At 41.5% G+C, this 27,450-nt stretch overlaps 1 protein-coding gene across 1 annotated transcript; it reads right to left on the bottom strand.

Annotated features, from left to right (window-relative positions):
- Positions 1-846: 846 nt before the first annotated feature.
- On the bottom strand, positions 847-27,364 carry DYNC1LI2 (dynein cytoplasmic 1 light intermediate chain 2). The gene is made up of 13 exons (XM_084215131.1): positions 27,244-27,364; positions 26,518-26,591; positions 25,953-26,069; positions 19,911-20,141; positions 13,727-13,893; positions 13,296-13,389; positions 12,562-12,697; positions 12,132-12,243; positions 11,392-11,451; positions 10,644-10,685; positions 10,118-10,235; positions 9,013-9,129; positions 847-3,888 (listed from the first exon to the last, which is right to left on the bottom strand). Exons 1-13 carry the CDS (start codon positions 27,336-27,338, stop codon positions 3,782-3,784), a joined length of 1,470 nt encoding a protein of 489 aa, XP_084071257.1. The 5' UTR covers positions 27,339-27,364; the 3' UTR covers positions 847-3,781.
- Between the last annotated feature and the right edge of the window lie 86 nt (positions 27,365-27,450).

Below are 27,450 nucleotides of genomic sequence, written 5' to 3'. Positions count from 1 at the left end.
ATCTTTCCAAAGTCACTTTCAACTTCACATCATCTGAAGATGAAGTCTTCACTTGCTTTTCTCCCAAACTAATAGAATAGAATTCTCTTCATATACTCAAAAAATATTTTCTAAAGCACATCTTAAAGGGTTAAAATTGATTATTCACATAAATGAGCTAATGAAAACATTATGGCAATTCTAAAATGATAATTGTTTCATGGTCTCATAGAGATTCCCTTCTGGAGAAATTATATTCCAGAAAGTCAAAGCTTAGCTGATTTATATTTCAGAGGCAGGGTGACTCCACATTCATACTTAGAACTTCAGTCTGTGCAGGGGAACAGAGGCATCCAGTTGATATGAAATGAAACAAACAATGAAAACAAGCAGCCCACTCCTTCTGTGCTTACTGGGAAGTTCTTCTTACACCCAGCCAAGTGAGAACACTTGACTGTTGGCAGAGAAGAGGGATTTTCAACACTTCAGCAATTCACTCCTTAAACTTCCCATAGCCTGGATTTGAATCCTGCTAATTCAGGATCAGTGCTGTGCTTGGGAACAGTATTCCACAAAATACATCTGAAGCTGGTGAAGCACACAGCTGTCTCCCCAGCCCCATGAAATACAGTATTTTGTACCAAAGCAGTTGTGCTGTGAGCTGTCCCACTGGCACAGGACACAGCTCCCAGCTCCAGAGGACTGGCACTGGCAGGGGCTGGGCCAAGCCCCTGCCTGGCAGCTGTCACTAACCCAGGGACACAGCTCACAGCCAAGCTGCTCCTCCTGCTCACAAAGCTTGCCCACACCCTGCTCCCACACAAACAGTTCCAGGAGGGCATCTCCCAGACAAAAGCACAGCAGAAAGCAGTCTGGATTCATGTTTATTGAAGCCAGTAATTAAAGACGTCCTCATTTTGCCAGCACTAGAAAGCAAGGTTCCACATGACTGCATACTGCACCTGGTTAAAGCCATACAAGTGGACTAAGGTTTGTTTCATACATTTGCAGTCCTAATTGTAAGTTGGAAGAAAAACCAATAAACTTAGTATACAGGACAGTGAACTTTCATTTACAGCATGTATATTGTTAAGTTCACGATGTACAGAGCAGTCACTTTCAACGTAGTTAAATTAAATAAAATACGAAATTCTGTTCAGTTTAAACAGGTTTGTTTTTTTTTTAATGCCAATAAAAAAAAGTGCAAACTTAAAATCAAGCAGCATAACCACAGCATTTTTATGGAGGGCCAATCTTTAAAGTTTTCTATTTGCTTCAAGTTGAATGCTTTCATTTTTTGTTTTCTTAGTTTAAACATGAACAGTAGATGCAGTCACTATAATGCATATAAATATAGGCATATAATAGTTTAAACAGTCTACCATACAAGTGTATCTGCAAATAAAATGAAGTTTCACTTGAAAATGTAAAGGCTGTTTGCATTTGGCCTTTGGTTCCAATGCTTGAAGACACCAGAATAACAACTGTGCAGCTCACCAAAGCCAGCAGACTTTGGCACCCACAGGATGCTACATTACTTAGAGCTCTCTTCAGTAAACTAGGAGCATTCACTTGCAATTAGAAACTGGAAATCTGTCCCTGTCTTGTCTTTCTTCAAAGCTGGTAAGTTATGACACAGTAACAGTTTTGATCAGTTTTAGTATACTCAACATTTTTATACATATGGAAAATATTTCCATTGTAAGTTTTAGCCATATTGCTAGAAAAGTGCTTATCAGGTTAGATGACAAAAAAAGGCAGTTTCAGACTGAGGTTTTCAAACTATGCCATTACAATCACACACTTTACTTTTCTAGTCCAATTTTTGATGGTTTAGTCTCCAATCTCACTTCTCAGTGTCAGGAGGACAGTGTGTAATTACTTCTGGTGTGGTAACTTGCAACTGGCACCCACTACACCAGAAAGTGCATCCACGTCACCGTCAGCCAGCCACAGTCTTAGTCTAACTGTTATCTAGACAACTGTATAACTTCAGGTCATACCATTTCTTAAAAAAGTAAAAAACAAAAAAACCAAAAAACCAAAAAAATTAAAAAAAAAAAAAAAAAAACAAACCAAAAATAGAGTATTTTCAACAAAAAAAAAAAAACAAAAAACAAAACTGGCACAAGTAACATACTCATGATAATGTTTGTCAAAGAGGCAAGTAAATACTCTTAGCTTTCTAGATGTCTAGACAGACTCACATGGACAGCCTCTTACTGTAACATAGGAGTTGAGGTTAACACCCAGCACTGTGTTAGTGGTCAGTCTAATTCCATATCTTAAAGTAACAATATATATTAGGGAAGTTATATCCAGACATCAGATTTAGTACAACAAGTTCATATCAATAAAAAGTAAACTCTGTATAATTCAAATTGTGGTTTTTCCCTTCAGCATTAAGAGCACAGAATATGCTTGGTATTTTTAATTTCTGGTAGTGTGTCCATGTAAAACAAGCATACTGTGTATAAAATCAAAGTGCCATTTCAGTAACCACTGCAGCTGTGTTTGTTTGTACAGAATGAGGGTTTATGTGACCATGGACAGGGCTCCCTTAGAGCAACGGGGACAACCACAACCCATCTTTCCAAATGAAATGCTACATGAAAGAAAACACAAAACAACTTCTTCAGGATGTCCATCGTGTACACATTCATACTTTTTAGGTTACCTTCAGAATTGGAGTTGGCTGCACCTGCAGCAGATGTGGTTGGAACTAGGGCCTTGAAAGTTTTTTTTAAAAAACCTCCATAGGTGTAAGGCAGGAATCCATTTTAGCTTGGTAGCTAATATTTAGTTACAAAAAAGTAAGAAAGAAAAATACTGAGAGTGTTCTGTAGCACATTTCATTATGGGAAAATGATCCATCACCCACCATTCTTCATAGGCCAGCCTCTTGGCATAAAAAAGGCAGAAGCTATCAGAAAACAGGATTTAAAATTAAATACAAATTGCCAAACTACTGTTTTTCAAATAAAACCAAACAGTGACTGTTTGTACTACAGTGCACAATAAGTTCAAGCACCTTCTAAAGACACATCACATACTGTGCCAGGCACTTGGAGCTAAACAAGTTTAGTTTCTCCCTTTGTCAGCTACACCAGAAAGGGCATCCACACTCTTAAGACTTCTTTATAAACTAAAACAAGATTTATAACAAGAATAAATTCCCATGGTTCTTAGTGTTTGGCCTGGAATTCTCCAATGTAAAGTAGTCTTTTAAAAACAGTGACTATTTACCCCCTGTGAAACACAGGATTTGACAACATTGCTCCTCTCCAGTCAATCCAACATTCTGGTTTCTCGCTGTCCCAAATCCGTTTCCCCTTTCAGGGCTCCATTCCCCACCTTGGCTTCTTTCCCCCAGTTAATGCTGTTCCACCACCACCACTCCAAGAATATAATGCATTGCAAACATACAAGTAGCCAATTCCAGAAACTCTGAAAGAGGGTTTCAGTTCTCTTCCTTGCCTCGTGTGCAGTCAGTAGTACTTTTAAGAGAATTCTCCATTTTGCTTCTCTGTGTTCTTCACAACAGGAAATGCAGCTGCACCTGCTTTGCCTCCAAACCAAAAGAATTGCCCTATATAAACTCTAAATGGTTATCTTATACAGAGGGATTTTATATGCAAACTTCCTGAATGTGCACTTTTTACTGGGACAAGGCAATGATGTGGTAAGCTCATTTCCCCTGCCCCGAGAAAACTGATAGCATCTGCCATAGCAGAAAATTCCTGGTCTTATCAGATCACTATACATAGTTATTTGGTCATTTACATCTGCATTGTTCTGCCCATCAAGCCTCATTCTCTGTTGGAGGAGAGTTTGTTGTTACCATGGGGTCAGGCTTGCGAGTGATCCTGTCCAGCTCCTCCTGAGCATTTGCCAAAACTGTCTTTTGTCCTGGAGAGAAAAAGAACAAAAAGCAATTGAGTTTCAATGAAATGTTTTAACCAAGAAGCACAAGTGTTCAATAAATCACCTTTAGATGACAATATATTATTTATTTCTCATTATTTTGCCACTTTCCCAGGGCCACAGAGCCTGGCACAATGCAGGGTATTTTTTGTGTAAAGACTGATACTCAGGTTTGATTCACTTAAAAGAGATGTAAAGCTGAATTATACAGCAGGAAAAAGCACAGTGATATATTTATAGCAACTAACATTTAAAAATAACTATATTTAATCTTCCATAAAAATCAACCATACACATTTATTATTGGCATTGATAGCAAGGACTTTATTTAAACTCAACTTTTAAGCACAAGGTATGTAGGACACTTGCTAAAAAAGAAATCCCATTTATTGGGTCACACTTGCACCCAGCGCATTTGAATATGCAATAAGTAACAGGAAGAACTCTCATATCTGCAGACAACACTTCCCTTCAAAAGGGGACAGGAATTGCATACTCATGTAATATCTCCAAGCAGGCATTTCAAAGCACTTCTTCAATTGGAACCAGACACACTCAAGTATTTCATGGGAAGGCATATCTTCCATTTCTATATTAGACTCTAAACTTTTTAACAATTCCCTAATTGAACCATCAGCTTACTTCAGTGTTTCTGAAAATTACAAACCCACAGACAAATTCATCACCAAAATTGGAACAATGTATCCTAATGCATGGAGCATACAACCATTTAAGATTAAAAAGCTATATTTTTAGACAAAAAGTAGATTATATAACCATGTACAGCTTCCTTACATAGCCAAAGAATTTAACAAGCATCTGTTTTCCAGCTCAAATGTGTGTGAAATATTAGGTGGATTTTTTCCAGGGTACATGCTGAAAACATTAAGAAGGCAAGATTTGACTGGTAGAGATTCAAGTGTTTTTTTCCAAAGTACAAAGACATAACCAAGTTAAAAGGTTACCTTTAATCACTAGGAAGGTTTTAACACTAGTCATAAGCCACAGCAATCTACACAGCATCTACTCAAAGTAGGAGTATTTAAACAAAATTTAGGAGTTAGTACATTAACTAATGCACTGCAACAGAACTTGAAATACAAAACATTTCACGTGTAGACTAATGGGAGTTTGTGTAGACCTGGGAGTTTAAAAAGCCTAAACCCTAAAACAATAAAGGCCACACAAAATCCTCACTTAAACAAGAGCAGATCTAAACAAAGACCATGACTTTGTTTTTTATTCTGGATGAACTGGCTCCTTAGTGCTCCAAAATAACTCCAAGCAGTGTCCTGCAGATACCTCATGTGGACAGGGAATCTCTCCCAATTCAGGGGAACATACTCCCCTTTACCACCATGGGGAGCACCTTCCAAAGGAGAAGAAATACAGGGAGAGGTTTTAAAGAAAATAAGAGTTTCCCCTCAATTATGAATGAGAATGATACTTGCTTTCAGTTTCCCTATAAATATCAGGGAGTGATGGCCTCATTCAGTGAGATGTGTTCTGGACAATTACATGCCCCCAGTTCTGTACAACTCCCCTTGCTAAAACAGAGTGAGAGCAGGGAACCTGAGTTCTTTATCCTCTGTACAGGAATAGAGAGGGAGGGCAGCCTTAGAATTTGCAAGAATCTTCTTGTGAATATAAATGAAATAACTGTGACTATAGAAGCTCAGATGTAGAAAAATAATCCACCACAGAAATAACCAATTGAAGTTTTTTGAAATATCACAGTCTAGACATCAAAGAGAGTCCAGAAACAAAGGCAAACAAGAAGCATGGCATAGCAGGAAAAATGGACGTGACACTGCCCAGGAGAGAGATTTTTCTCAGGTAAGAACTGTCACAGTAGAAACCAATCCATCAATGAGGCTGACCAGTATTGTTGAGACCCACAATGTCACTCTCATGCTGGGACAGAATCTCAACATTTCAACCTCAGGCTATTCCTAGCTATGAGAGAAACAGATGGTCTCTTTAAAGCTAAATATTTTTGTCATCAACCTTCTGAAAACGTCAGGCTCTTTAAACAGTTTAGACATTTGAAATGCTTACAAAGATAATTTTAGCACATTTACTTGCACAGAGGATGCTGCTGGAAATAATGCTTTCTCCAAGATGTTCTGCTCAACTCTTCCACAAAGGAATAGGTCATCACCAGGTACCTCACAAACCCAACAAGAACTTTTCAGGGAGCAGCATGAGGAGCCCTTACCTCCTCAGCACAGTTTAATCTTACACTGGTTCACGTAAGGTGTGAGCACAGCAGGTGACAAGAACAGGCACCTTCTCCTGTGAGTGAAAGCCAAGAAAGGAATAGGAGCTGCCAGCTCAGTGTAGCCAAGAAAAGCCAACCTTGAGATCATTCAGGAGATGCACTTCCACCCAAGAAAGAGAACTGCTGCAGCAGGCACTACAGCAAGGGAGATCTGCAGAGCTCAGTACAATATTCTGATCATTTGTGTTCAGGACAGGAATAAGCCAGTGATGGGAACTAATGAAGAAACTAGTGGGGAAACAGAGCTCAGCCTCTAGCAGGAGACCAGAAGAGAACTTGTCTAATTTAGTCCATCAAAATCAAAGTTAAGGAAGGATGTATGATTGCTGTCTCTACATGTTTCAGGACAGAAATTATCTATTCCAATAAGAAGTTAATGCTGACACAAGGAAAAAAAAAAAAAAACAAAAAAAGCTTGTTATCTTTGAAAGTCCTGGAAGGCATAGAGTGTTCTAGAAGACTCAGAGTACAGCCCATTACAGACTAGTTTAGCAGTTTTTCCAGAAAATGCAGTTATGTTTTAAGTGCTTAGAACAGCCTACAAGCTCAACAACCAACAGGGTCTGTCCTGACAAGTTCTGCCAAGCCACCCACACTTCTATGAAAGGATAACAGGTCCTGTGCAGAAGGGAGAAATGGTCGATATCACATCTCACATCACCTTCATGGAAATAAAAAAAAAAGCCTTGATATTTCAGAGAAAATGTATGGATTTTTTAATTCATAAAATTACCCATTAATTATCCCTAGCACTGGTCAGAACTTTTATTCAGCAATCTACCATGTCCCACTGTTGAAGAGAGCAGATATGTAGGTAAGTGGGCCTAAGGAGACAACAATTGATTTGGAAAGATAGGATTGGGGAAAAAGTTATTTACATAAATTACCAAAGCAATGCATGATGATAGAATGGAAAACTATGATTAAGCAAGCACACAAGCTTTTGAGACACTGAATTTGATACAGACTAGAAACCCTCCTTCCAGGAGGAATAAAATGTATTAAACTGGCTGAATTGTTATAAAAGATCCTGCTCAGTGTCACAGAGATGAAATCAACCCTGTGACCCCTGAGAGATTTGAACAGAACACATCTATAGCACAGATCAGCTCACCCCTTCCCAGGGCAGGCAGGGCCTTGTCTGCCACCCCCTGTTTTTGAGCAGAGGGCCAGGGGGACAGAACTGTCACAGCCAGACAACATGGCCTGCACACAAATCTGTTCTTGCAGGCCACACACAAGTGACAGGCAAAGGGGAACAGCTTTCAAACCCAAACACTGCTGCAAACACAAAGGGGCTACACTGAGCTCCACTGCCCCCCAAACAAGACCAAGAGTACTGGGATTCAGACTGGGCAAAGGAAAAAAGTAACTGAGAAATAAAGTACTGGAATAGGCTTCCTGGAAAGGTGACATTACAGCTTTTATTTCTGAGTTTGATTTCTAATCACTAGCCAGGTACTCCCCAGCTGACTTTGCTACAGGTAGAAAGCATGGATGAAATAGCACCTAAAAATAATTTAGGTTCTAGTTCTATAAAAGTTATTTTGACTTTGTGAGCAAAACATGAGGCTGCATTTGATGAATCAGGGGACATCTTTCAGTGTTTAACTGAAGAGGGCATTCTGGATTATGAAAGAATTAGTTCAGTGTTTTTATAACATGGAAACAATACTATTATGGAAATAATATCTAATACAAATCCCTTTTGTTATCTTCATAATTAAATTTAATAAAGACAAAATTACAGGATTCATCATGCTGAAACAAAACACATAAAAATCACACCTGGCTTGCTGTAAGTCCAATCCTAGGCATTTTTGAACTTTTAGAACATGAAATGTCATATATAAACCCTCCCAGTGAAAAAGAAATTTAAAAATACCCAGACACCAACTGCCTTGGTTCTCTGACTGACAGAACCATCAGTGTGGCTGGGAGCAGATATTTCTCATTTCCAGTTCAGAAAGCCTTATCTTCCCCTCTCAGCTTCCCCTCAGTGGGTTTGAGGAACTGTGGGCTTGGCACCACCATTAACACCCACAAGATTGCACAAGCTTGGGATCAGAAGTAGTGTATCTATCAATAATTTAATAGTAAAAGAATTCTGGAAGGAAAGCTCCTGAACATTCAGTGTGATGGGAGTGCCAGTATTGAACAGAAACAGTCAAAGAGTCAAAGCAGTAAATTCCATCTGTCAGGTGGACAATGCATTTTGCACCACCAACCACCAAGGTCTGGGTAGGTACCAACCACTCTGTCAGGTTTCTTGCATTTTCACTGAACTGCTGCATTATTTATCAGCAAGGATCTCCCACAGTGCAGTCACAGCACACACACAGAAGGCACCCATTTGTCAGTGCTATCAGCTGTGTTGGATTGCAATAAAATTCTAAATAATTAATGAGTGAACAACTTCAAGCTGTCACAAGCAGTGATTCATTTCAGCCTGAACTCTGGGGAGATTTCAATAGTTTCACTGCTAACTCCAGCCCAAACCCAAAGAATTGCATCTCCTTTGCAACAGTGAAGCATCGAGAAAAGAAAGGAAGGAATTCAGAAGCTGAAAAATAAATCAGCACTTTCAGCATAGTGATCAAGACTCAAATGTCACTGAAATCCCAGCAGTGCAACTTCAGTAAAAATTAACAGAATTTACCAGAAGCCCTGGAGTTGTGATGTAGCAGTAATTTAGTTCTTCTTTTAAAGACATTTTGTACTGTCATCTGTCAAGGTCTGTCACTTTCCTGACCAGTGTAAGAGAAACACCCAAGGACCAAGGAGCCAAATAAACTATTAAAAACAAGCTGCAATAACAAGCCCATTACCTGATTTCTTGGCTGTGCTTTGCACTCCTCCAGCACCAGGACTTCCAGGAGAGCCAGTCTTTTTGCTCAAGAGACTGTTAAAGAAACTAGCCAAGACACCTTCACTTGCAGCATTATCTAAAGAAAAAAACAAATATAGATTACACAGAACACTGAGGGATGGTAAATTATAACCTATTTTCACATAGATACAAATCTCTTTTCAATCAAGGAAATAAACCTCAGCTCTGGGGAAGTCTGTCCTTGGTTCAGTTTGAGTACCACAGTCCTTTGCATACCTTGGCTTAGGCAGAGATGGCTGGATGCACATTCCTGCTTTTTTGAAATGATGGGGGGGGGGGGTGGGGGTGTAATGAAATTTTCATCTAAATATTTGTACGCTTTAAAGTTTTTAATAAATGCAAAAGCCAAGAGCAAGATTATTAAGTACAGACATGAAATTCAAAGACTGATAAGCCCATTAACAACCTGCACAGATGTTCTAGTACAGCCTTTCATGCCACATTGCTTTTAACAAATCCAAACTTGGCAATTAGCAATGAGACAGGATCCAGAAGGGTATTTTAGCCCCTGGAAGTAAGGCATGGCCCTACAGTGCACAACAAAAAACAACACTGGCCCTGCAGACCTTCTTAATGCCCAGAGGGTAAAGAAGCCCCTCAATACCATGGATCTGCAGGGATCAGGGAAAGATCTCATTTCCAAGTGACTCCATCTGCTACAGCAAATGACATTCCAGAGAGGGCTTAGTGGAACAGGGCTTGCTGTGGATTCCAGAATAAGTGATATGAAGTATAAAACTGCTCATAGTTTAGAGCAGTCTCCACCCTAATAATCCACCTGATTCATAATAAATGTATTGAGGTAACTTAAGGAAATTAGGATGCATTTGACCTCTGTCTGACTGCTTGGCAGTAACAGAACTCTATTCCAAGTCACACAAATGACCAGAAAAGAAAAAAACAATCCAAAGTTATGTCATAAATACATTTCTGTTATTACACTAGCTATACAATTAGTGAATAAATACCCAAATCTTTCTACAGAAGAGGATTCATGTTAAGGGAAATAACACATGACAGGACAGTAAAATGCTCATTCATACTTTTAATATTTGGATCTGGTTTCTTAACTGATGTGATTGGTGAGGCACTGGGTACATTGGCGGGACCAGCTCTGCCTTGAGTCCTTGGGGATCCTGCAGGGCCTCTTGCAGGAGATTCCTTAGAAAGTCCAAATCACACACATCAGAAAAAAATTTCAAAGTATTAGTTACATTAAGCAAGTTTAACATCACATACTTTTTCAGCCTTTCTACTGACACTGTAGTGATGCACACTGGAGAAAGAAAACAAGCACCCAAACATCAGTTATTTTGGGAATGTGCCTCCACTACAGAAAAAGGCTGAATCACAGCAGGAAATTTTCAGTTCAATAATCCAATGTTTCCACAGTGAATTCATAAGCAACATTTTAAAATATTGCCTCATTATTTATTTCCTTTCTGCAGTTTGCAGAGATTATGTAGGTTACATTTAAATATAAAAAATGGATCTCTGCAGGTTAGAATCATTCCCTTTTCCCTTCAAGGAAACAAAACACCTCCTACTCTTTTCCCTGGATCTACTTACTGATGCTCTTGTAGGCGTTGCTGGCTGTTTGGCAAGGAATGACTGCAAAAACAACATATTAGCGTATTAAATATATTTCAAAGAATACAGAGGAATAAAATACAGTGAAGCTGAGTAACCATAAATTTACTTGATTTTTTTCCTGATATTTCCAGGATTCCTCTTTGATATTTCCATACTTCCCCACTCTGCCTGTAGAGGACTGACTGCAAGGAGTAAATAAACTTTGGGCCTTTGTCTCACACAGCCAGCCCAGAACTCAAAGCCAGAACCACAGACACCCCAGTCTGTAACCTCTAGGACATTTATAATCACCTGGATAGGAAACTATTGCTATATTTTTTAAACTATAGAGCATAGCCAAATTTGACACATTAAAGTCTTTGAAACCTCTGGCTGTAAGGAAATGGCAATGCTCAGATTTAGGTTTTAAAAGTATTTCTTTTTCACAGATAATACAACTGTCTCTTGGTGTGAAATACAAAGTCTCTTCTTCCTCTTCTCCTTTGATGTGTACATTTTTTCTGTTTTCAGCATATCTTCCCTTCAACTTGCCAAGTTAAGTGACCATATTTCCTACTTGCATTTGTTAGATAAAGGCTTACTTCACAATTACATCTGAATTTGCAAAGCTGAGAAACAGCTTTGGTGATTTAAATTACGAATGAAAAACTAAAGGCAATAACAAGGGAGAAATTAAAGTGAAATCTTACATAGTACGGACTTATTTTCATTCTTCCATTCTTACCTGCTGCTTCATAAGAAATACTTGCTCATCTTCTGCTGCCAGCTCTTTATCATGGACTAACTGTTGAACAAAACATTTTGTTGTTATAAGTAAAAGCTGAAATTACTGTAACTGGTTTTTATGCTTTGGTGATCAAAAGGGAAGAGAGAGAGGAAAATCTTTAAGACTACTGTTCACTTTTTTTTAAACTGTTCTTTCACATTTAAAATAATAGTACCATTAAAGAAGTTGCCATTAAAAATACTGTAAAATAAAAAATATTGGAGCAGATGAACCGTGATGCTAGCATTGTCCTACAGACATGAGCACTTGGTAAGTAGCCACATTCCTCTTTTTAAGTTTGGATATTGATCTCATCAGCATCTCTTCAATGAGCTGAGATGAACTTGCTTGAACTTTGCCTTTGCATGGCAACCTCAAAGCCATGTGAGTACAAATGGAAATGTCCTACAAGAGAATTCTCCATTTTCTGGGTGTGTTTCTGCCCCATGCATGCAAAAATGGGAAATGTAAAAACAGCTATTCCTGCACTGCCTTTCATTCAATAAGATGAATGGTTTCTAGGTTTGCTTGCAGTATTTTAAATAACTAATAAATGAAAGCCTGTCATTTCACATATTTAGATTTAAAAAAAGAGTTACATTTATATTTGGAGTTCTTCAATATTAATAGTCCTTAGCAGCCATTGGAGCAAACTCTACTTATTTGGTGGGGTACAGAAAGAAATAACCCCTTTTTACCTTTCTTACAGGAGGCTTTACAATGAAGTCCTCATATGCATCTTCGGGTTTTACTGTTGTGAAGTTTTCATGTAAAATGGCAATTTTCTTCTCATTGTCCCAACCAGCAGGTCTGTAAAGAGAACAGAGCTTTACCTTTTCTGCAGCTTCTACAGAGAACATTTATTTACTGCCCTCTACTTAAATGAGGCAATTTTCTTACAGATCAGCCCTATTACTCAGCTAAATTCCAAGGATACAAAAACGGGAGTGGTGTAGTCTGAGTCAAGTAATAGGCACTAAATTGCTGTTTAAATTTGGGATTCCACAAGACTTGCATACTAAGTTTCTGAACAACATACCATTCAATTTACTTTTATATCCATGTTACATGCAGTGCAGTGCTAAATAAACCCCCCCTGGCACCATGCTGCTTGTCCCAGTGACTCACATAAAAACTGCATCCTTCTCTACCACTAAGGCAGGCGTGGTAAACTGGAAACCGTAGGTTTTATGTACAATGTACTTATACAACAGGTCGAGGTTCTTCTCCTCCTTAACTGATGTATAAATCAAGGCAGCCCCATCTGGGCTTCTGGTTAAGGAAAATTAGGTAATATACAGTTTCTAAATTGCAGTAAGAATTTCAAAACATGAATAAATAGATTTATAGCTACTAACAAGGCAAAACTAGAGACATTTTGTATACAGGGGTGAAGGTGATATAACAGGGCAAGGCTCGTGGCACTTTTCAGTGACATACACAGAAGTTATCCATCCTCCCAGGCTTATGTAGAAAATGTGTCCTACTTCACTTGGAAAAAGTCAAAAGCATAATATACACATGAGATCTCAGGCATACATGGAAAATGCAATTTCTGAGGGGAAAACCAAGAAAGAACACTTCACAAAATGTAAGGCAACCCTTTGTAAAAGAACAAAAGGTCCAAGTCCCATGCACAACTTAAAAACTATAAAGTATTTTATACATCTGTCAACATTTTCAAGAAAACAATCTATATACATACTTACCTAAGGTTAGGTGTGTGTAGCATATACCCTAACCAATACCTAAATACCAAGCAATCTTGCAGAGCAATTTATTGGAGGAATGTTATGTGAACATGAAAACATCTCTTCTTGCTTCCAGATTAGAGGCAATCTCCTCAGCACAGAAAAGGATACACTGTAAGCAGAATCTGCGGATGTGTGACTGAATGAAGTCAAAGTGTTCTTCCCTGTAGTCGTGCTCCTTCTCCAGGACACTCACTGCATCACACTGGGAGAGGCATGAAACAAACCAGAAAAACCCAGGCATTTAATCCCAGCACATCTTAAAACACCTTCCTTAATCTTACACACTCCCATCACATTTACTTTGAGTCTCTGGTTCTAAAATAGCACTGATAAATCAAACACTAAAGTAATTAACATATAATTGATAAAGTTATTACTATTCCATCAAGGTAAAAATTGATGTCAATGGCAGAAGCTCACTTGCAGAACAAATCCCTCCACTGCTAATCCAGAATTCATTTTGCATGCCTGCAGAAAGCAAGTCTTTAACAGAGCAGCAATGAAAGCCAGCATGGCAGCAAAGAGAAGCAGGGCCTCACTTTAGTGCACACCACGAGCACGGGAATGCCCAGGTTGTGAGTCAGCACGTTGTCTCCAAGGGGCAGGGAAACGTGTTCATCCTCCTGGCCAGACGAGGGGCCTCTCCTCTGTGGCGATCCTTGGTAACCTTCTTCAGGTTCTACATACTCCTGAAACTCCTTTATAACTATTAAAAGAGAGAGAGTCTTAGGCTGCAACAAAGGAACTAGCTCTTTTTAAACCATAATTAATCTACAACTAACTAGAAATCTTAAAGGTTTTTTTTTTTTATTTTTATACTACCTGAGAATTGAATGCAAGTTAAGCCTTGTTGCCCTTTCCAACAGCACAATACTCCTCCACCAAAACTTACAGGAAGCTAAATCAAGTGGGATCTGGAGTCATTATAAATAATCACAATTATTTACAAAAACACATACTCCTGAACGTTTCATTATAGGGCAGCTGACAACAGAAAACATAAATGTGGTTTAGCAACACAGCCTATACCTAATTTGTACCTATTGTGGAAGAAAGCATGGTGAAAATGTAAATGTAAACAGAAACACCAACCTGCAACAGCCACTTTTTCTTATGAACAATTACCTTAGTTCATATTACTCTACATTTCTGTTGCAGGCATCCAGCACTAGAAATATAAAACCTATCTGCATAAACACAGACTCAAGGGCATCTGCAGGCTACCTGAAGAGACTCAGCTGCATTCTGGAAAACTACAGTGGGGTCCAGAGGAAACTCAATGCTTTTTATGTATTAGTATTTTAATTTTATGGCAACAGTATTTATTGCAATAGTATTAAGGCCATTTTGGAAATGCTCTGTGAACCCACAAGTGCTTTATCAAATGTGGGCTGCAATCTACACTTTAATGTCTTTTATTCAAGACCAAAGCCAGAGACCAGCTAAGTCTGTGTCCTGGATGTGGCTGCTCCAGGCACTCACTGCCCTGGGCTCTCCTCCTCCTCACTCAGCCGTAAGGAGCCCTCACGAAAGAGCCAAGCAAACTCCATCATCTGCTCCCACAAAGGCTCCTTCATTTCAGAAACAGTGGGAGCAGAGTGACTGTAGGGACAGTCAGGAAAACTCTTTAGAAAAGCCACCAGTCTCCAGCCCAGCCACACAGAGAGGCTGCTCAGAACACCCTCTGTACCAGGGAAGGAACTGCAATGAGCCTCTTGAGCTTTAGGAAGTGGTAAAACCTCAGGGAAGGTTCTTATACAAGCCTTGCAAAATGAAGTCATGGTACCTTTTCAAAACAGGAACCATTCCTGCAATGGCATGGGTGCGTGGAAGGAAGAACAAATCGGAAAACTCTTCTGTTTAAAGCTGCACAATTTACAATGCTTAGCTGAAATATAAAATTGGTGATTCTTGTGGAGGAACTCCATTCCAGAGAAAAGCCTAAAAACCCCAAACTAAATATAGACCATAAGACTTCCAATCACCAATTCAATATATGCCAGGGTGCAAGGAAATACAAACAAATGAAAATTAAATACAGTTTCTTTTAACATGGGAAGACAGTGCCTTCTTGTGGAGAAGAAACAGCAGTGCTCCAAAGGATGCTGTCTCCAGGACTGTTTCTTAGTCAGCTACAGCAAATCAAAATTCCATCATACATTCTGCACATTCAACATGTTCATTATCTCACCAAAAGCATTTAACTAGAAAAGGAGTTTTTTGAAGTGTCACTTTCCTTTATTAGCTTTCCCATTACTATTTACTTTTGAGGCCAAGTGTATTAGAGTGGTTCAGATGAGTCTCTCTGACTTCATCACACAGAAAAGACTATTTGACAATACAGCTCTCCGTTTACCACAGCATTATAATCAGACAGGATTCCTTTCCTGGGTTTTGTTCCTATCAAAGCATAAACCCCTTCATATTTGGGGAAAAAAGGCCTCTCCTGAAAAGAGTAACAGTCAACAACATGAGAAAACACAAGATGCTCTAAGAATTTTAGAAATGTAAATAAGAGCAAATGCAAAATGGACATTTCAGAAGTTTGATGGTTTCATCCTCATTAATTTCTGCTGAATGGGAATGAAGGGCAGAATCCCAGAGAGCCAGAGCTCCCAGCCCCCCTCTCCCCAGGAGTCAGCAGACCCAGCAGCAGCACCAAGACCACACCTGACACACGAGGGAGAACACCCTTCCCTTCATGTGGAGATGAGCTCTGTGTGGATTCCCAGGGATGCACCTGGCCTGGCATTAACCCCTGCCAGACAGGGAGCAATGGGACACAACACTGGGGCCAACAGGGGCAGCTCTGAACAAACAACTGCTGAGTTAACAGAAGGTAGCAGCCAGAGCAAGAACCGTTGACTACAGCACCCTGAGCACACAGACACCACCTGAACTCAGGAACAAGAGGGAGTTCCTGACAGCAACAGGCTCTTCAACACTGCTCCAGGCTTCCACTCAACCCCCATCCCCTTCAGAATTCAGTCCTAAGAAATCCAAGTGAACCTGAACCCCAAGCACTGTCAGATGCCCCGATGAACAAAACTGCACTCTCACAAAATCATAAAGCAGCTCACTGCAGTTAAAACTTTCTTTGACACACAGCAATTTCATACTTTTTCTTACCTCCCTCTGCTATGTCTCATTTGGGCTCTATTCCCAGGCTTTTAATGGATATGAAGTTGTGTGTCTGAACAGCTCATAAAATCTTTTATTATTCCTTTTTTTCCTAATGAGCTATGAATATTATCGAATATTATCTCCTCCCCACAGTTCTAATTGAGGAATCACCTTCTATATGGTATGGAAAACTACTATTTTATTTATTAAGAAATAGTAAAAATTACTTTAGTTTAAGGTTTTTCAACAGGAAACGCCCCCTAAGATGATGCACATAAAATAGGAAGCCAGAAAAACAACAGTTCCTCTGGAAATCTGTAACATTCTGCCACCCATCACTAAGGTTGAGTACTCAGAATGGCCAATTATGTTAATAAAATTCTCACCAAGTGATGATGTGCTATTAAAATCCCACCTCCACTCCAGAGTGCTGATTTATCTACCAAATTTGTGGCTCTTCATTGAACACAGCAAATGAAAGCGAGGTTCCAGCAAACTGTTTTGTTGCTGTTGCTCACACGAGGCACTGCAAGGCAACTCCCTCAAAAACTGCTGCATCACTCAGGACATGCATTGACTAGAAGCACCACTGAGACAGCAATCCACAATTATTTTAGGTTTGGTTGTTCCAGCAACAGTAATCTGCTTAGGCCTGGAGTGCTCTTAAACTGCAATGTGGAAATGCAGGCAAATGCTACAACTTAATGGGTAAATCCCAAACGCCCTGAACAGCAAAATGAGAAAAATGAAGATTATTTTTCTGAGACAATCATTCCATATTTACACTCTTCAAAGTTTCACAATCACTTTTAGCTGTTTTTGTTCCCTATATTTACTGCTCATTAAAAATTTTAGTCTTGTGAAAAGAATTCCTAGAGAAAAGATACCTGGATAAACTATTTTTTAAAAATCTTTTAGGTTAAGAAATCTTTCAGCTCTATGTCAAATCAGAAAAGCAAAAAGGCAGACAATCTGAAACTAATTCAGCTTGAATGGGACAGTACACAATTTGCAAAAATATGTTATTGTGTTTCAATTCTTTAGCTTCAAACACCCCACAGGTCATTGGTGTAATTGCCATTTTACCAGTACACCTCCTTTCTGCAGTTCTTGATTCCTGACAGCCACTTTATCTGCTCTGCTGTCTTAAAAAGGGATGCAACATCCCTGAAATAATTATTCAAATATGTGTTATTCAAATAATGAATTACCACAACTGAGCCTGAATTAAATGGACATAGTTGACATTACATACCTGACTCCACATTAGCCAAGCTCTTAGGAGGAAGCCCCAGAGGAGCTCAGTGATGGAGTGAGTGCAGGCAGGCAATGCTCTGGGTACATTCCCAAGAAGGCAGCCTGTGGCTTCCATGTGTGTCCAGCTGCCCACTCTGGAAGCTCTTTAACTCCAAAGGGAAGTTTCTCACCCAGCCAGGCAAGCCAAGAGTCAGAATCTCAACCAGCAAACACAGGAGCAAGGGCTGGGTGCAGGAAGGCCTCTCAAACCCTGCCAGCAGAGACAAGGCAGTCCAAAGTCCAACTGCACTGACAAGGGTGAGCTAAAAAAGGCATCTCTGGAAACTCTTAGCACCTTAGCAATGGAGAAGGAACAACCTTGCAGCACTGGGGCAGGACTGGGCAGTGTGACAGCCAGGGAAAGCACTGTGGACATTCAGCTTGGCATGGAGGAGCAGGAGTAAGGGAATACTCTGCCAGAGAAGTCAGGAAACACATCCATCCATGTGGTCTTATCCTGCAGGGGGGCTTCAATTTAGCACATCCCATCACTCTGCACTCCATTTCTATGTTTCAACTGTCCTCATGTGAACTTTATTATCCTGTTTTTTTACATATTTGGGCTGTTGCAAGCCAGTGACTTCATTTTCTAAATGGCAGCCTACCCCAGGAGGCACAGGCAGCAAGATTTCAGTAAGGAGAGCTTTGCTGTGTAGCTTCAGGATGGGCAGCAGTCCCACGTGTGCAGTACCCTGGCCAGTGCATTACCCTGGCACAGTTACAATGGGCCTTTCCTCAGGAGGGGCTGCTAAGAGAATTACAGGACATGGTGGCCAAAGTTCTGAGCACACAGCTGGCCCTAGGGACAGGCTGCAAGAAGCCAGAGATGTGTCCAGGTGATACAAGGGTCCTGCACAAGGCCTGAGAATAGGAGATGGAAATTTGAAGACATCAAGGGCCTGTGTGTCACAGCTGAGCCAGGGGATGGCACTGGAGCCAGGCACGGGGGAACTCAGCCCCTCCCTCATCTCTTCTTCCCTAGACTCCAGGAGAGCTCAGAACAAACCAGGAGTTTCTATGATACTTTAGAATTCCCTGAGATACCACTACTGGAAAGCCTTCCAAGTTCCTCAGACAGGGCACTCAAGCTTTGCCATAGCTCCTTCACAGAGTGCACTCTGAAGGGAAGGCTGAAAAGCTTCTCTTTCCAAAAGGAAAACTTAAGTGCACAAACCCGCCCTTTATTTGGATTGTCATAACATTTGCTGTGTCTCACAAACGTGCAAATTGGGTTAAGTGCTGGATTTTGATAGTAGAACTGCCTTTCCAAAAAATCTCTGACACACTTTTTTTCCCCTTAAAAACTCTCATATTTTAATTTTTGTTTAAATGTAAGCTGGTGATCAAACCCGGGTGGTTTCAATCATTAAGTCTAAACTGCAGCTGGTATGCTGTAGGCACAAGGCTTCTGGGAATATTATTCTGTTAAATAATATTTAACATTCAGAAAGGATTATCAGCTACACAAATACACCTGAGTGGTTACAGGTCAAACAGATCACACTGCTCCCTGTGGTAGCTCAGGAACCTACCAGACCATATTTGCAAGGGTTCTACACTCCAGCACAGAGAGCCACCAGGAGCAAAGGATCAGTCTGAATCCACTTCATCTGAAAGGACTGGAAGTTGCTAAGGTCTTTTCCACTAAAGAAATTTATTTTGGAGTAATTCAACATGGAAACAAAAAAAAAAAAAAAAAATCTCAAGAAACATTCAATGCTACTTTAGGAAAGCACTGCAGGATCCAATACTGCAACAATGCCTGCCAGTGCTAGATTCCATCCTGCCATGGATATGCCAGGAAAGAAGGTTAATTTATACAACATTCCTAAAGTCACAAGGCAGGAATGGCTGTAGACACAATTAGCTGCACCAGGTTCAAAGAAATCAGAACCGGTGCTGAGCCACCAGAAAAACAAGGGCAGAGAGACTTTCTGTAAGACAAGCATAGTGTGGGAATGGGACCTGAGATATCACAGCAAAGCAGACAGCTCACTTCATCACTGAATTTTGTCACACAGTATCTGTCATTTCATTGAATTATTTTTTAAAAATCAAATTATCAAAATCTCATTATTGCCCAAGATCTAGACCAATAATTCACCTGATGTTTTGTCAGCACAGCAAAACTAGAAGGAGTTGTTTTAAAGCCTAACACAGTATATTTGAATTAGTGTTGCAACCACAACTTAAGAGTAATTTCTCTCCAGCCCATTCTCAAAACACCGACCGAAAGAAATCCATCAAATGTTGTGAGAGCTAATTAAAAAACCAACAGCAATGTATGGATGCACAAAGACTTACACTTCTGCTCCATGTGCCTCATCTCTTCTGGAGGAATTTTCATCTTATCAATGTGTTCTTGCAAGACACTGGCCCACTTCTGTAAAGACTCCATAACAGTCCAAGGTCTAGACATATCTGCAACAAAGACCACGATGGTGTCTTGCAGGGATTCGGCAGAAACTGCAAACTTCAGCAGCCCTTTGTGGTACAAGTCTCCATCCAGGATCCAGACGTTGCAGCGAGTGTGATCTGAAAGGAAAAGGCACAGTTGGAAGCCAGCAGATGCCAGGGCTTGCTTTGCCAGGCTGGGAATGACCAGGTGAGAGCATCAGTGTTCAGTGGAAGGAGCAGACCCAGCTACCAGCACACTTTGTCTGCTTATAAATAAGACAGGTTCCTGTTTAAATGCCTATATTAGTCAGAAATGCTTTCATTTCTGGGTTCAGAACATTTTCCTTAAAAAAATAACTTCTGTTCTTGAGCTTTTACTCAGAACAGCTGTCAGGACAGTTTTTAATCGCTGCACAACATTCCTGCATTAGAAACAAGCACAGTGAACCCAGAACACAGGGGATGTGTAAGTAAGGCCCAAAGGGGATGAACGCTGCCCTTGGTGCCTCCCAGACACATAAGCTGGTTTCACACACTCAAGAAACTTCCCAGCAGAAATAAGCTGCAAACAAGATACCAGCAATAAGCAGCTTAAGTTTCTAGCACAGGAGTGGGAGGAGCAAATACAGGATGAACTCCCCACCTTCCCAACAAGGTTGTGCCACCTGCTCTTAACTCACACTGACTTAACACCAGCTCCTTCTGCAGGCTCCTGACCAAATGAGCACTGGGGAAATGACCTGGTATTGCAGCTTTTGTGTTTCTTCCACAAGTGCTTCTGATAGTGGCAGGATGCTTTGTTGGAATGCAAGGCAGAGTAGAGGGGGATCAGCTGGGTCAGACAGCTGGCATTTTACCCCAAAACTGAACTCTTAGCAGGAGTATAAGAACTGAAAAAGAAGTTTCCTCCAGAAATGATGTATCAGGTAGCATGAACAAGCAGTTCTTCCAAATTAAAAAAAAAAAAAAAGGAAAAAAAAGAGAGAAGGAGAGAGGGAACATTATCCTCAGAACTTCCTGCTGAAGAGGATCAATTTCATTGTTTCTGTCTTCTAGATTCTTCCTAGTACCCCTCCCTAAGTATTCCCTATTTTACTACAGATATCCAGAGGGATCAGTGAGTCTCTCTTGCACTACATACACAATATGTCACTTCTGAAACACAGAGATCTGCAAACCAGCCACTGCAGAACCCAGATTTTCAAAGCAGCTACTGAGCTTCATAATTACCCTGCCTCACTCTACTTCTGTGTCCTGAATCTTTCAGCTTCGCAAAATAAATCCAGTTACTATGGCTATCATAACTTTATTCTGGGAAGGAATCCACCCCTCCTGACTGCAGAAAAAGGCAAAAGCTTGGCTAAGAAATCTGGAGGAAGAAAAGATGACAGCTATATACATCCTACCTGTTTAATCAGGCCTTGGACAAAATTACTGAGCAGCCCAGTTTCAGACATGTCATCAAGGTGCTCTATGTGGCAGTCTATGTTTAGCATTTGTTGTAAGTTCCGTTGGGCTGTCCTAAGACATTGCAACATCAGCCATCACACAAACAGGCCAGCAGCCAGGCTGTGAACTTACAGCTCACTGCCAGCTGCACCCCTCAATTCACTCTACAGTGAGGGTAAGCCCTGTGGAGCTCAGAAATGCACAAATGAAATATCTGTGCAGGACTCCCTTCATCCTAGAAACATCCTGTGTACATGCCCTAAAGCAGCAGCCTCCCAGTAAATAAAAACCCCGTGAGCTTTCTATGAGCTAAAGGTTATTAATAGACAGGGACTGTGTGTATGTACAACTGTCTCCTTGGAGCATGAATGGAAGTTTTGAAAACCTAATGCAAATCTATCCATACTTTCTGCAAGTTTACAGCTCTCCACAGCACTGATGGATCCTCCTGTGGGGAATACTCTGCAGAAAAGACTTTTACACCTTGGCAAGTTAGAAAAATTTATAATATCCAAATTCATTGCTTCTAAGTCTTGTTTTAAAGCCAATATCTAAGGTTAAAATTGCTTTGTTTGCTATGCACCTTTGTTCCCCTTAAGGATTTAATTTCTGCTTAACATGTAGAATGTAGACTGGAACTAGAATACAGGTGGAACTACCCCTCACAGTCAATCTGCTAGGAAGCCTGGAAGCCTTGCAGTCACATTAAAATGTACTCTAGCAAAAAAAAATGTAAAATTATATGTAAAGGAAAGCTTTTGCTCCTTTCCAACAGGACAGAGGAATGTCTTCTGATTCAAATTCGCTAAAACATAAAACAAAAATACAGCGCTGGGTGCTCATAATTTGGCAAGGACTTGGTGGTAAATTCAGCTTTGTCAGCACCACATCAAGCTCGTTAGTCATGAATGTTAACTGGGCCCTTCTTACTGGCCATGACACGACATACAAAAACAGAGCAAACAATTACCAGGTCCTGTTGGAAAAGCAGGAGCAACTTATCACAGGCTACTACAAAAGCTGCTAAAATCACATCTCTAAATCCTGTCAATATTCCATTATCCCTTTAGTCCTGAAAAAGATTTTCCAGCTTTGATGAATTTTATTGCACATGGTTGATTCTGTGAACTGCAACTACATCTGCATCTATTCAAAAGATATCAGTGGCAATTACATATCCCTTGCTCAAGCTGTGAAGAGAAGCAAAAAAGGAGAAAACTTTCAAGATAACCATTTTAAAGATGTTGACAAAAAAAAAACCAAAACATTTTCTCATTAGAAACTAGTGCAGCAGCAAGACTTGGCTCAATCTGGAACAACCAGTTCAGCTGGAATATGCATATGATATGGCTGAAGCCAGTCCAAACCTGAGGCAAAACCCAAGACTGCTTTGTTTTGTTACAAGCAAGAATGCAACCCCAGAATGGCTCCTCTTCCCTGCCCACTGAGGTGCATCTGTAGTCTGGCAGGTGAGAAATGCCCCTGTGGTGCTTGTGCCTCCAGCTGACACAGCACAGAGCAGGCCATGCAGTCAGGCTCCCTGTTCTGCTCTACATCCCCACTGTAACTCTGCCCTGACCCTGCAAGGGCCTCTGAAAGCTGCTCTGGAAACACAGATCCTTTAGGAAAACTGTGCACAGCTTCTCTTCTACCTCCTATGAATTCAGATTCTCAGTCCTCAAAAGCAGACTAACCAGTAGAGACAAAAACCATCTGTTCATCATAAAGACAGGCAAAAGACTGAAATTTGCCACAGTCCCTGAGACATTCCACTAATGGAGGACTCTGGGGGCTCAGCTCCAGGATCAGTTAATGTTCAAAGCTAACTTTGCAGGCAGTGCTATAAATGCTTTCATCCAGATGAACTATGGTGTCACATATGCAGGAGCAGCCATATGCTCTAAGGATAATGTAGCTGGGGATTTAGGAGAATCCTCTCTTGCCCAGGATTGCTTCTCAGGTCTCTCCAAACCTCTTCTTGAGCAAATGCCTTGGCCTAGGCAGCATTTGGGATAGTGATAAAATATAACTTTAAAATAAAAAGGTATCTTTTTAGATACCTTTTTATTTTGAAGGAAACAGACTTTTCAGACAGAGATTCAGAAGCAGACTTGGAATCTAAGTATCCTGAGCCCTGGGAACCAAAGCCCACATGTCACACTGAGCAGTGACACCTGGCAGAGCTGGAGCAGCTGGACAGAGCACAGTGCCCATGTGCCTCCAGCTGCCAAGAAACCAGCAGTGGACATGGAAAACCACACAGTCCCTGGGCTCCTCTGTGAGCCACAGGGGGCCTGCAAGGCAGAGATATTTCCTGGACTTTCCTACAAACTGAAAAGCACAATTTAATTGCTGAGCTAATCTTAAGGAGGAAAGTAACGGTAAACTAAGATTGCAACCAGCAGTCCAGAAAAATTCTACTTTAGATGTAGGAGCAGCCAGGTCCAAACATCCCTTGAAGAGGAACAGGGAGGGGAGACCACGGCATAGGAAACAAAACAGATTTTCCTTAAGGTTTCCAAGGGGAAGTGGGAAGTAGATAATGAATGACTCAGCATTATGAGGAAAATATTTCTCCTGGACAGAGTAAATTTATCTGATATGAAGAAGAACAAGATTAAGAAAGCAAGTAAATCTTCTATCACCCGGGAAAGAAGCTGAGATCATCTCACTCCACTGCAGAGTTTCAGTTACCAGTTGACCTGGAATCCCTGGAAATCCTTGTGATCTGGTCTTGGCTAGGTTGAAGTCTAATAAAAAGCAGAGACCCTCAGAACCACTCATCTGCTCCTGAGCTCCTGAATGAGTACCCTAAGGTTCTTTATGGCTCCCAGAATTGTGGGTCAGTTATAAAGCCTTTGTTCCACAATCTGGTTATGAACATACACTCATATGAAACATACAGAGAGTTTAAAAACCAAATCCAAACCTGTCCTAGAGAAGAAAGAACGTTATCTCTGCCTGCTGGGAGGTCCTGACCCACTTTGCTATTTATTTTGCTTGTGGATGACACTAATGAGACAGAAAGGAAAAAGGCACGTATTATTAGCTCCTAACACACCCATTAGAGGATGCATGAAGACCTGAATTGGCCAGCTGAGCCTGTAGTCAGTCAAAAAGATCTCTTTTTTTCCTGCTAGTGCTGCCTGAGTTCTTATGACAGGCCTCTCCTAATCACTTCAAATACTTATCACTTTCAGCCACTCAGGAATAGCCCCAAAATATTTCCAGTGTAGGGATACACTTCAGCTTTGATAGATAACACCAGGAAAAATAGCACAGCAAACATTTTTCTGCTTGTAATAGCATCTCCTTTGAAGCTGCAAGAGGCCTGATGACACAGGCTGTCTCAGCCCTCCTAATCATAGGGGCTTTTTCCACCCTGAAGTGTTTATGCAGAACTAAAGCAGATTGTGCATGGTGGAAAAGCACTTACAGGCAGAACCTGAAGAAGCACTTAAAATTACAGCCCAAAAGATTTTTAGGAACTGCAGGGAGGCCCCTGGAAGATATGGCAATGTACTCATCCTTTCATTGTGCCTAACTTAGTATCCAAAGGCAGCTTCCTGCCACGTGAGTGCAGGCCCAATCTCCATAACAACCAGTCACATATGGCACTTAATCACTCCTGTAAGGCTTCAGTGCATCTCCAGTTTCAAAATACCATTAGAGGATCTTCCTACTTGTTCCCAGGAACAGGGGTGAACCACCACCACTGAGCTCTGAAGGAAGTCATGAATAGGAATACTTACTTTCCCCATTTTTAAAGACAAGGAGGTCTAGCAGCTTACCCAAAATGAGATCAGGAGAAGACATTTAGGAGCAAAGATAATGAACTCACTCCCCATCTCCTTCTGTCCCCAACCTTCTCAAAAATACAAGTAATCTGGTCATGAGGCCTGCTTTTAAATGGTCTCTTGGCATAGTCTCCCTCCATACAGTAGAGGGAAGAGATCAGCAGCAGCAACAAAAATACAAGGGGCAAAGAGCAAAGAGATCAGCTCCAGCTTGAGAAAAGCAAACATTAATTCTGACTTTAAATTCTGTTCTTCACTCAGTCAACTAAAGCAAAACATCTCTTATAGCTAACCAAAATTCCACACACAGCCCCCATGAGAAACACCCTACGCCCAGAAATCCATGCCGAGCATGAAATTCTCAGGGATGTATCCCTCCCTTTCTCTAGTCACACAGTAGCCACAGCAACGCCACTGCAGCTGCTACAAAGTCACCATCAGCCAAGGGATCTCCCCTAGCCCAGAAGGGATCCCCAGAGCTGCCCTGCCCCAGGCACAGGACAGGCTCCCAGAGGGGCAGCAAGGAGAACATACACTCATATGAAACATTCCCTCCACAAAAATGGACACAGCTCCAAAACTCCCAGCACCACCAGCTGAACCAGCTACTGGGGCGTAGCCCAGAACACACTCATCAAACCACAATTATTAAAACAGCATGGCAGATGCTTAATTAAAGAGATTGCATTTGAAACAAACTTACCATCTCTGTCTTCATCATGAATATTCAGATACAAGTATTCCAGTCCTCTTCCTTTCTTGCCATGCTCTGCTCCCTGTATTTTAGCCATGAGTGTGGTTTTGCCTGAACCATCATCACCTGCCAGTAAGTTTGTAGAGGGAAAAAAGACACCTTCAGAATTACATCTGACTTCACAGAAAAGATTTTTTCACAACTTGCCTAATTAATGAGAAGCATCCTTGTGCACTTCTGAATCACAGTTATTTGCTGTTACTCTTCTTTAAGTATTTGCTGTTATTTGTTATTTGCTATTATTCTCCTTCAAGTATTTCAGCTAAATCCAGTGGCTTATACCAGAACAATAAGAATGAAGAACTATCTTATTCTCTATTATTACTTAAAATAGGCTATAAATCTAACAGCGGAAATCAAAGAGAGAACAAGACAAGACCATAAATCAAATTACATAACCCAACTGTAACGAACCCATGTGTCAGTTTGCACCAATCGCTGTTTGAAATACACTTTGTTTCTATAAATAAAAAAGCAACAAACCAACACCCGACTGGTTGCGTGTGTTACTTACCAAAAACAAGAATATTCTTGCCCGATGGCAATTTAGATCTGGACCGTGTGGAGACTTCGCTGAGGATGGAGGACCTGGGGAAGCAGCAGAGCGGCCGCGTTACCCCGCGGCACGGAGCGAGCCAGCTGTGACAGCACCATGAGCTCAGCACATCCGCACCCACGGCCGGCACATGCGGGCTGCGGACGAGCAGGGCTGTCACAGCCACAGGCCAACTGCCCCCAGAAGCACCACACGCCTGCCACCTTCTACAGAAGAGCTTTTATGATTTCTAAACCATAGGCAGGGACATTTAAAGTTCTCCTTCCTTGCAAGAGGACGCAATACTGCAGAATATTACTTTTCAACTAACTCTCATCACAACCGATTGCTGTTTTAGATATACCTCTTTCTGCCACGATAGGTATTTTTAAAAGCGTTCTTTAGAAATAAAAGCCGAAAACACACGAGATCGCCTTTGCCGGAGCCGGCCCCGCGGACGTCCCGCAGAGCCGCGGTCCCGGGCCCCGCTGCCGCGCTCTGCCTCACCCCCGCACTCCCGTCCCTGCGCCCGCGGCGTTCCCGTCACGCCCGCCCGGGTCTCCCGGCGCTGCCCCCGGGCCCCGCCGCCGCCGCCCGCGGGACCCAAGCGCGGCCCCGATCGGCCGACAGCCCGCGCTCCGCTTCAACCCAGCGGAGCCCGGGCTCACCCGGCCGTGCAGGCCCCGAGCGGCCGCAGGCGCTCACCAAAGGTTCTGCCCCTCGTCCTCCTCGCCGGGCAGCTCGGCCCCGCCGGGCCCGTCCGGCCCCAGCAGCTTCTTCTCCGCCAGCACCGGCGCCATCTTGGAGCCGCCGCCACAAAGAGTGACCTCACCGGGCCGCGAGGACCCCGCCCCGCCCCGCCCGCCCGCGCGCGCCGCCGGCCCCGCCGGCCCCTGCGCCCCGCGGCCGCCC

This window comes from Fringilla coelebs (genome assembly GCF_963513975.1).
Source record: "Fringilla coelebs genome assembly, chromosome: 14".
Taxonomy (NCBI): Eukaryota; Metazoa; Chordata; class Aves; order Passeriformes; family Fringillidae; genus Fringilla; species Fringilla coelebs.
The sequence above is the reverse complement of the archived record's forward strand: the minus strand, read 5'-3'. Positions and strand labels throughout refer to the sequence as shown.